The sequence below is a fragment of the Centruroides sculpturatus genome, unplaced genomic scaffold (assembly GCF_000671375.1).
Source record: "Centruroides sculpturatus isolate CEXI.00-Female unplaced genomic scaffold, Cexi_2.0 scaffold1825, whole genome shotgun sequence".
Classification (NCBI taxonomy): domain Eukaryota; kingdom Metazoa; phylum Arthropoda; class Arachnida; order Scorpiones; family Buthidae; genus Centruroides; species Centruroides sculpturatus.
In genome coordinates this window covers 107,119-118,468 of record NW_019386152.1, presented here as the reverse complement: position 1 = coordinate 118,468, position 11,350 = coordinate 107,119, and the positions used below count along the sequence as shown (strand labels likewise).

The 11,350-nt window shown below is 25.6% G+C and overlaps 1 protein-coding gene across 1 annotated transcript in view; it reads right to left on the bottom strand.

The window, feature by feature from the left end:
- Positions 1–6: 6 nt before the first annotated feature.
- The window catches only part of LOC111613828 (AP-3 complex subunit delta-1-like), a 115,976-nt gene continuing 104,632 nt past the window's right edge, over positions 7–11,350 (bottom strand). Inside the window, exons 18-27 of the mRNA XM_023355179.1 lie at positions 10,759–10,897; positions 10,263–10,415; positions 8,548–8,763; positions 7,536–7,583; positions 7,296–7,447; positions 6,843–6,873; positions 5,303–5,388; positions 2,727–2,854; positions 262–344; positions 7–194 (exon numbers count right to left, since the gene is read on the bottom strand). Coding sequence (XP_023210947.1) covers positions 84–194; positions 262–344; positions 2,727–2,854; positions 5,303–5,388; positions 6,843–6,873; positions 7,296–7,447; positions 7,536–7,583; positions 8,548–8,763; positions 10,263–10,415; positions 10,759–10,897 — 1,147 coding nt within the window. The 3' untranslated portion in view covers positions 7–83. The remainder of the gene's footprint in view (positions 195–261; positions 345–2,726; positions 2,855–5,302; positions 5,389–6,842; positions 6,874–7,295; positions 7,448–7,535; positions 7,584–8,547; positions 8,764–10,262; positions 10,416–10,758; positions 10,898–11,350) is intronic.

Genomic DNA, 11,350 nt, shown 5'->3' with positions numbered 1-11,350 from the left:
CATATTTTACTGGAATGTGTCTGGAGTCAATCCAAAACTTTCAAGTTAATTTTTTTGCATAAAATATTAAATTTTCTTTATAATTATGTTGAAATTGAATTCTGTGGACTTAAAATCTGTTTAATTTCATCTAATAGACTGGACAGTAATTGGTCATTTGTACTTTTTCCATCCACACTCAACCTGTTAGGATTCTGTTAAAAACAACAAATTAGTAAAATTTAAATAAAATTTTAACTAATTAACTATTAACTAACTTACCAAATGTTTGACTAGTAAACATATATGATCATCTTGGATTGAGCGACTATAAAGAGAGGCACTAAGTCCAACTTGCTCCACCACTGTAAATATATAAATAATTAAATCATTACTCATTATAACAGAAGTTAAATTTATTTCAACATAAGTTTCATTCAATTTGTAAATATCTAAATTGTTAAAAACTGTAGGAACATTTTTTTTTAATAAATATAATGCACTATAGATAGAATTTTATATAATGTACTTTTTAAGAATCATCATAAAACATATATACTGTGTACACATTAATGCCTACTTAAAATTGCCCATTTATATGACTTTCTTGCTTAAAAATCTAATATTAAATCAAATTCAGAATAATCTTCATATATTTAAATATATGAGTACATGGAATATAATTTATGTACTTTGTTCTTTTAATATATTAAGAAATTTTACATCTAAGAAATGTATTTCCAATTTAGCAATTTACCTCCATAGTAAATGCTATTTTGTAAATAATGTAATTAAAATATTTTTTCCATTTAATGACAAATCACTATAACCAGGACAAAATGAGCTGTATAAGCAATATTGAACTATTTGTCTGAATATTAATATTGCTTAACATTCAGAACAATATATGAATGTTAAACAATATTGTGTGTGTCAGCCACTAAATACGATCATTAAAAAGTTGCAAATTGCAAATCATCATTACAGTGAAAAGAACAAACAAGTACTCCTTCAGCAAAATTAATTATGTTGTAATATCCAGGGTCCGTACAGGTAATTTAATCTGTGATTCCCTGACTTTCCAGGTATGTATGGACCATGAATATCTTTCTAATGTTTGCAACTTTATTAAGTACACCAAATGTTTGTTTCAAGATAATTACTCCTAATGCCAAAAATCTAGTATCAAGTTAAAAAAATAATAGAAAATATTTTATAAATAATTAAAAACTAGAAAAAATAGAAAACTAGAGAAACTATAAAACTAAAACTAGAGTTCAAATTTTTCATTCATTATTATTTATATATAACTTCGTATTACTAATATCCAACGGAGAAACTTAATACTATTCATTCATATTTTTATACAATCCTGCTGTTCAATATACTGCATTTCCTTGATTCTAAGAGTTTTTTATATAATCCATTTTTACTTGTCTGAAATAGATACGAGTCTTACAATTGATGATATCTTACATTTGTAGTCAAAACAACAAGAAGTTGCTATTACGAGTAGATTACGGGGTGATTTAAGCATCAATAATGACTTTTACTGTACTGCTCAACAGTCACATTAGTTCAAATGAGCATTGTTGATGGTGAATCTGTAATTTATACACCTTAACATTAAAAATGCTTCAAGATGACATTATAATACATCATTAAAACAAAAAGTTATTGTATGTACATGAAAATATAGCAACTGAATGTTATCTATTTCATGGCATTTGTAGTCTTTCTAACTTCTTGTTATTGAATAAAACTAATAAAACTGCTTATATTCAAAATTTTTCTCTCTAAAAAGATCTTAAAATTCAGTTTCAAATGATTGCTATGTCTTACAATCCAAGAAATATGGTATATATAAAAGATATTCTAATTTTTTTTCACATAATTTATCATTAAAAGAACTGTCATTTTAAATAAAGCTTTAACATTTTTTAAAAAGTCTATTATAAATTTACATAAACATAGAATAGTAATTGCCATCAAATAACGCTCAAGAACTTTTTCTATCATGTAAAAACAGACATGAAACTTTTTTAAAAAGTCTATTATAAAAAAATCCAGCATTGAGTTGACTAACTTTTCCAGCAACATTTAAACTTGCATCTGTTACAAGATTTTATTTTAAAAACTCTTTATATTGTTAATTATTATAAAATGGTAAAAACCTTATTTCCAGGGTAGAGATGAGTTTTATAAAAAAAATTGTAAATGCTAATAACAAGTAAAATCTTCCTTAAGTCCAACACCACTCAAGACAACTCCCCTCTATCTCCCCACTTCCTTGATCTTCAACCACCAAAATTTTATAGCATCAATTTCCTAATACACAAACCTCTCTGTAATTTCAGAAATTTTGAATAAAAATCACAGGAGTTATTAAGCTTCAAAGTGGGTGAACAGAAATTGTGCCCCCAGACACGAACATCCATGCATACAGGAAAAAAAATCCCCAATTTTTTTTTGCATTTCTTGACATTTCAAGGTCCTGAGTCCAAAAATAAAAAATCTTGGGCAGTTATTTTTGACTGTGCCATACTTTCCCTCTGCTATATATAACAGCAGGAAAAGTAAAATCAGCATTGTAGAACTGTTTAGAATATAAAAAAATGTTTCATTCATAGAAAGCATGCAACTATTATTATTAAACTGTTATAAATGCTTTGTGAACAGTTAACTTTTTTGATATGAAAAATAATTAATAATCATAAAACTTATACAATATCAGAATTTTTACATACCTGTAAAATGGCAATAAAAACATATTTTGGAGAGAATGTGTGAAAATTCTAAATCACCAACAGATTCTAACTGAAATGAAGATTTAACTGTTAATTCTGCACTACTTAAAAGTTCTGCAAAAGTGTCCCTGAAAATATAAACAATTTTACATTACTTTATGTATTTATTTTTATATTACAAGTTATGAATATTTGATATGAATATAGATTATCATTATAAAAATTCTGAAGACATTAAATTCAATTTAAAAAATTAATATCGATGTGAAAAATTTAACCCTACCTAATAATGTCTGTTGTTTATATAACTCAGACCATCAAAGTAAATCATCATTGATTAAAAATGGCCAACAATATTTATTTACATAATAAAACCATATTGAAGAAACAAAAATTGTCTTCATAAGTTCATCACTCACAATCATCAGCAGGGAAAAAAACAGTTTTCATTCAGAGATAACTTTTTATTAGAGGCTATACCTCATAAAATATGTAAAACAGTTAAAAACATCTACAAGCAACAATGTCATTGGCCATCTCTGAGTAAAAACTGATTTATTTTTATGTCTGGTGATTGTAACAAATTTTTTTGTTCCTTCAATATAGTTTTAATATCGCATCATTATTGTTTTTAAAAACTATATTGAAAGTTAAAATGAAGTGATTCATGTACAGTTAAGATTCAACTTTATTCTAACATAACAAATTAGATAATCAAAAAGCAAATACACAATCTAGCAGGCATAAGATGTTTATGGTTTAATAGAAAATGCTGTACCTTTTATAATGTCAAGTTTAAATTATTTCCTATAATAAATACTGAAATTTGTAAAATTATTACTTTCTGTAGTTAAAAAAAACATATTACAAATCTGACTAAAACTAAACTTTATATCTTGTAATCAATCTTTGATAAATAATAATAAACATTTTATTATTATTTAATAGCCTAAAATTTATTATACAGGGTTCAAAGGAAAGTCCATAGACCACCTTTAACTTTTAAACCACTTGTTGTAGCACCACAGAAGTAATTGGCACCTGAATGATAGTGACCATGCATAATTTTTATTGAATGTGATTTTAGCATGACTGTTGAAATACAGAACTAAAGATAAAAACTAACTCAGAAACTAACAGGGTAGGCAAAAAAGTCCAATTACAAAATGATACTTGATTCAGCAGAAACAAAATGATATTTGATTCAGCAGAAAATAACAGTAAACACTAAGAAAACATTGTCAGAAATCAGATTTTATGCCATTTAGCAACAGAGTTATTAAATATGGTAGTTGTATGGTATGGCCACTATAGTCACCTGACTTAATACCAATGGACTTCTTTCAGGGATACCTGAAAAATGAAGAGAGCACTATAGAATCTTCTTCCATAGTAGATCTAAAAAAATGCATCATCAGCATCTGTAATTCTGTAACCCTTACAATGCTGCATACTGTTCTAGATGAAGTTCTATCCAAAATCCATAAGTGTATTGACATTGATGGTGTACACTTTGAACACTGTGTATTTGGCAAGTTAGTTGCACCTGTGATGCACAAACTTTGCATTACATCTGTGTTGTTTTGTGCATAAATGTTATTAAATTTCTTAGTATTTTCTGCTCTTTCCTGTAAGTGTTTCTGCTGAACAAGATATCATTTTGTACTAAGTGAGCAAAGCTATTTCTTTTTGTAATTGGACTTTTTTTTGCCTATCTCTGTTAGTTACCAAGTTAGTTTTCTTTACTTTAGTGCCCCTGCTGAAAAAATACTGAAGTTGCATTCAATGGACTGCATATGGTCACTCTCCTACAGGTGCCAATTACTTCCATTGCACTATAACAGATGGTTTAAAGTTATTGGGATGAACTGATTTTTCTTTGAATCCTGTATATCTTAATAAGGAATATGCAATCTAACATGATAAATTATATCAATAATAGAGAAGTATCACCTATCACTAAATATGTTTTAATTTTGTGTTTTTAAATTTTGTAATTTTAAATGTGTTTTAATTTTTTTTAAATTCATATCAGTGATTTCTTTTTTTTTATTTAAAAAATTTAATTTACTAATCTTTGTGGAAGAATTTCTAAATTATGTCAGAAATAATTTAAATAATAATAATTTTATAACAGATAATTCAAATAATGATATAATGAAACATTCTTAGAGGTTTGTTGATGCCCTTATCAATTTCAAGTTTTCCTTTCAGCAAAATTAAGAATTTTCTGAAGTTAAAAAACAATTAGTAGTAAAGAATCATCATCAACTTCCTAGACTATCATAATCTTTATTTCATAACACATTGTAATAAAGTAAAAACCAAAAAAGTTACATAAACATCTAAATATTGTCTTATTTATTGTGAATAGTAAAAGAGTTCCGAATATTTCAGAACATTTTTACTTGTTTTTATTTATAGCATTTAAGTGAAATAAGATGTTTATGTGTTACATCTTATTTCACTTTAAGTGTAACTATGTTTTAGTTTTTATTCTCTTATAAAAAAATAATTCTACTTTGTTAAATAAATTCACATTTTATTTCAATACATAATAAATAAAATTTACTAACCTTTTATACGTTGTCCCAATTAAATATGATGACACAGGAAGATGTAATTTAAATTCTAATTTTTCATGAGTTGATCCTATTTCAGTCTTCAATTATAATAAATTTAATCATATTAGTTTGTTTTTCTCATAACCATAAGATATGTAATTATGTATAAAATAAATTCTAAATTAAGTGAACAAAATAAAACAAATATCGCCAAATATAAATAGAAAAAAATCTAAACACACTAAATTTTATAAAATTCTAACAAAAATTTATTGATTCTCAATTAAGTGTTCTTATCAATTTCAACTTAAACTTATTTAGGTTTGAAATTATTAAAATAATTTTCAACATATGATTTTAGAACAAGATAAAAATAAAGCTAAAAATCTTTTCATTTTATAAGTTTTTAATTATTTTAATAATTAAGTAACATTTAAAGACAAAAATTTTTAAATTTAAAATTGTGCAAGGATAAACATCTTATTCACAAACAGCATTATATATATGATATGAGTAATTGCTTTGATTGTCATAAAAATTATTCCTACTATGAATATATACTGAATATCCACTGAGACAAAACATTCTTAGAAATAGAAAAGATAACACTACAGAAGGAAATATATAGATTATATGTCATTATATACAATCTATATATTTCATCAAATTAACAATGTATTCTATATTCATCAAGAATTTATGTCAGTAAGAAAATGAGTTGGACACAGATTACATAGTTCCTTAACTACTATCATAACATATCTTATACAATACTTGCACTTATACGAATATAAAAAATTTTTCTATCTTATAACTTAATTTTCAACCTCTCAAGAAACATGTGCCAACAATAACAATGTGTCAATAGATAATCATAATCATTTCTATAATCTCATTATTCAGAGGAGTCTTTATTACATGGTAGCATACATATGTAATTTTGAAATTTTTCTCTGAAAAAATTTTTAATACCTATCAAATAAAATTAAAATGCTACTTGTTTGTTATAATTTACTAACATTTGTTTTTCATTTATATGCCATGTAAATAAGAATAACTATTATTGCATTAATGTTTAATTTTTCAGAAAAAAATTTTTTGGATGACTTTTTGTTCAAATTATTAGTTTTTAAATTATTAATTACTGCTTAATATTTTTGATTTATATAACATTTAATTTACATATTCAACATTATTCAATATGTAATAATTATACAGAGGGGATGCAAAAGTAGGTATACAGTTGTTGTTTTGAAAACAAGCTTAGTCAAACCAATCTGATAGCATGCTCCACAAAAGCGAATCTAATATTAATTTTGTTTAAAATAAATTTTTATGAATTCTTGGAATCAAGTAGTTGTTCAGAAGAATTTTTCACTGAATATACAGTAAGGGATATGGTTTATAGATTCCAGAGGATCTGGGTAGTTTTTACTATAGCTTACAGTGACTGTAAATGAAAATGTTCAGTTCCCTTTTGCACATGTGTGTGGACATGCACAATAAATGGATTAATGGAACACATCATCTGAGAGACACAGAAAAGTCCTACCATAAGCACTTCACTACTATAGTGGAGCATGCTAAAAAACATACAGGGAGAAAAAAACATTTATTTTTATGTACAAACTAGCTGTTACATGCGACTTCGCCCGCANATCTTTAAATATACTTATATATTTAAAGATCGTGTAACAAGTATATATAATATACTTGTGGCCCAAAACTCCATGACTTCTTCCAATGTGGCCCAGAGAAACAAAAAGATTGGACTTTCCTGTTTTAAAACAATGATCTAAAATACTTCTAAAACTATTTTACATTTTAAGAATAATTATTTTTCATGAATTATCAACTCAGAATTATTATTATGAGTACTATCTGTATTTCTTATAAATTTTTCATATTTACACTATGATGTTATAGTTACAAAGAAAAAGCTTTTGCTAAAAAACAAATTTTAATTATTTAGTTTTTAATTCATTAATTTATTTTTATTCTAAACAAGTCAATACTTACATTTCGAACCATCTTTGTATTTAATGTATCTAAAACATTAAATTCTAATTCCTTTATATGGCAATCACTTAAATTATTAAAAATTACAGAAACTACTATCTCATTTCGTACATTCTGCAGAGTTCGAATCTCGTAAGTCTAAAAAAATAGCAATTGTTATTTTAACTTAAAACATTTTTAAACAAAAAACAAAAATATTAATTTTCATAATAAATAAAATTCTTACCATTTTAATATTTTTATCTTCTCCTAATAATTTATAATTAGAAGGTAGCTGAAATATTTCAATATTTTAAATTTCTTTGCATCTTAAAAATTTCATTTTCTTTTTTTCTAATAAATATGATATCAATTTTTAATCTGTACAATTTTTAATACAGTAGAAATTCATTAAGAATAGCTAATAATCCATCCACAAATTGGAATTTGTTTGGACACACAATACCCTGAAGATTGAAAGAAAAATTGCAAAGTGTAATCATTTATGTTTCTATACATCAGGAGGTCATCCATGAGATCATGAGTGATATTATCAAGAAAAATAACTCATTTTATTACAGAACCTTGTTTGTGTCAGATTAAATGTTTTCACTGGAGCTTTCCTGTGCCTAATACATGTTTACGTCATAAATTTTAAATAAGACGGTAAACTCTTTTAGGATCAGACTTCATCACACTGTTCATTAATGTTTCTGAAGGTTTTTAAACAATCTTAACATAGTTGTGTACTGTATCATTTTCAGACTGATTAGAGTCTGATATTACAAGTCTGAGAAAGTAAATCAGAAATATACAGCTGCATGCACTGATATAAAATGAACAATAATGTCTGCAACATTCATATTGCATACAACTTATCAAATTTTGCAAAAATACAAAAAGTTTGGTAATCTGACACTACTCTGGTTCCACAGATGCTGAATTAACAAACTTCTACTATATTAAATTTTAAATAAAAATTTAATTCTAAACAAAATAAAATTATTTTCTTAATTTAATATATGATAATTAATCCTAAATATATATTTTTAAATCTATATTTTGTTAATGTATCTAGTTAATTAAGAATTCAAAATTTTTCTAAATTGATTTGTTTTAAATAATATATACTAATACAATTTGAAAAGAAAGAGCTTTTAATTTGTATTATTATGTAAGATAATGATTATATTATATAATTTATTAGATTTTATGAAATTTTAAGATTTTAATTTTAATACATTTCATCAGTAACTTACAGGCATAGAAGGCGTAAGAGGAGTCTGTGAAATGCTAGTTCCAGGTTCTTTGGATGGTGTTGCTATTCCTGGAGCTTCTTCATATTCTGTTTTATCTTTTGGTTGATCCTCTTGTAATAAGGTATTACCATGGTGAGTTCTTTGTCGCTTTTTCTTTTCTTTTTTTGACTTCTTTTCTTTCTGTTTTTCTTTCTCCCACTTTTTCTTTTTGTTTTTCTGAAAATACAATTTATTTAATTACATTTGATTAAAATCCTTGATTGATTGTTATGATTTTACTGGCATAAAAACTGAAAATGTCATGCTATGTTAAGACAAAGTAGAAACAATAAAAGTCTATATAAAATACAGTAAATAAGCAGATAAATTAAAGGAAAAATAGCTAAATGTTAATGCAAAAAACTTGAAATTATGATGATAAAGGAACTAGAAAAAATATAATAAAATGAGAAGAAGTGAATAACTCATTATAAAATCACACTGCTGGTTTATGTTACCAGCTTAGAGGTATGAAGGAGTACATGCCAAGACTTGATATTTGGCACAGAGAATTAGGTGCCCAAATCATTTGCGCATAAAAAAATCCAGACTTGTAGGTAGTCAGGGGACCGAGAACTGAGTCAAAATAAAATACTAAATGGTGACCCTCTTATACAAACAAGCATCTCATCCCAACAAAGTCAGGTGGGGGAGAGTACCATCCACAGTCATTGTAAGAAGTGAAGTCAGACCTTAGGACTGAACACATAGTTTCTTTTATGTTAAATAAAATTTGTAATCTAATTTTGTAAATTTGGGAGTGCTTCAAATATGACATTAAAACAGGGTTTTATGTCGTTAAAAGTAGGTTATTTAACATTATCTAGTATAGTAAAACCGTGGGACCGATAAAAATTTGACATTATATTAGGGTTGTCATTACATCCGATGACGTTATAATCGGGTTAAATTGTATATTGTTTGTGCAAAATAAAAAAATAATTTCAGATGATACAATAGCCACGATTATTTTTTTTCAAAAACAGGAAATTTTCGTTACGCATAGACAAAAATTCAACCCGGGCAGACACGCAATGGAGAGAAATTTTGAAATTTGATAGGTTAATTTCATTGAAAATACATCGCTTAGTAGCGAGTCTCCAAGACATAGTCTTGTCCCAAATACGTTTTTGCCGTTTTACTTGTTTCCATGTTACATCTACAATGAAATCAAATCTTTGAACATGAAAAAGTATGATTTGCAAAATGCTCCTATTTCTTTGATTCTAAGACACCATTGATTGTAAGATTGTGCTATCAGTTTAAAATTAAAAGTGGGTAAAAACATGTTTAAAAGTTACTTTAAAGTTCTATAGATAAATTTGAAAATGTCATCTGTAACTTTTATTTGGAATGAAATGCTAAAAAATGAACACAATTTATTCATTCACCCCTAAAGCTATTTTGAATATATACTTTCATTTCAAAGCAAAATTATATTATAATCTTTTTGAAAACATTTTAACTAGCAGATACAGTCTAAATTTTAGTTGAATTCAACACCTATAGTATTATATAATCTGAAATGACAAGCACGAACAAACAGAAAGAAGATTGTTCTCTTCAAAACTTTGATAGTCAAAACTATTAAAATCATTCTACAGACATTCTAAGTATAAAATGTTATATGAAAAAACTGGCAAATATGTTATATATAACATGCTCATATTATTTACCTCATTCTTTTTATTTTTAGCTGCAACACTATTTTCTTCAATCAACTGATCCTCAATTCTACCATTTTGTTCTGATATTTCTATTACTTTTATATTTTCTATATCTTCAGTTTTATTTTGTTCAATGTTTTTATTCTTTTTCATTTTTTCTTTCTGATAAATAAAACATACAATTAAAGTAATTATATAATTTTTATTCAAACATACATTATGAATTCTTAAAAAGCTGAAAATTGTCATTTTTATTTTTATTTTTGACAGATCTTAACATTAAAACATTATAATTAATATTACAAATGTTCTATCTCCTTTTGAAACAATTCAAATTGTACAGTACACTGTAATCCTAAATAGATTTAACTTTTATATAAATTATTTATAATTATAATATGCATGATGTCAAGCTATAAAATAATAGTAATTAAAATAGTACTGGTTTAATTTTTTCTATAATTAAAATAAATATAATTTAGTTCAAGAGAACAAAATTTTATACCTTTCCAACTTTATGTTGTTTCCCAGATTCCCTTTCTTTCTTTTTTTTAATTTTATTCTTTTCATTCTTCTCTTCAACTTTATTAGGCATTACAATATGGTGTGTTCGTACAGGTAGTTGTTCATCATCTCGAAGAGGTCTAAATAAGTATAAAATAGTTAAATGAAGTTTCTGTAGAAATGCAATTTAGTTTATTCATAGTCAGAAGCTAATAATATTAATAGTATCTCATAATGTTTAATCAAGAATAAATTTTGTATGCTATGAAACATTCCTAAATTATTAGGATCTATAAGTACAATATATCCATCATATAAAACTATGTAATAAATATAGCATTATTTTATACTTTACTAGCTTACCCGTTGCACATTGCTGCGATCTCAGAAGAAAGGAAATTCAAGCAAACTCGTTATGATAAAATTCAATTTACATTTTATTATTTTTATTGAAACTTATTATTATTATTCATTTTCATCGGTAAAACATTTCAAAGTGTCGTTTCAATTCTATTTATTTATTGGAGTGCTTGTGGATACACGATATTTTTTGTTTTTCCGTCTGGTGTGTACACGAATAAATCAGAAGGTTT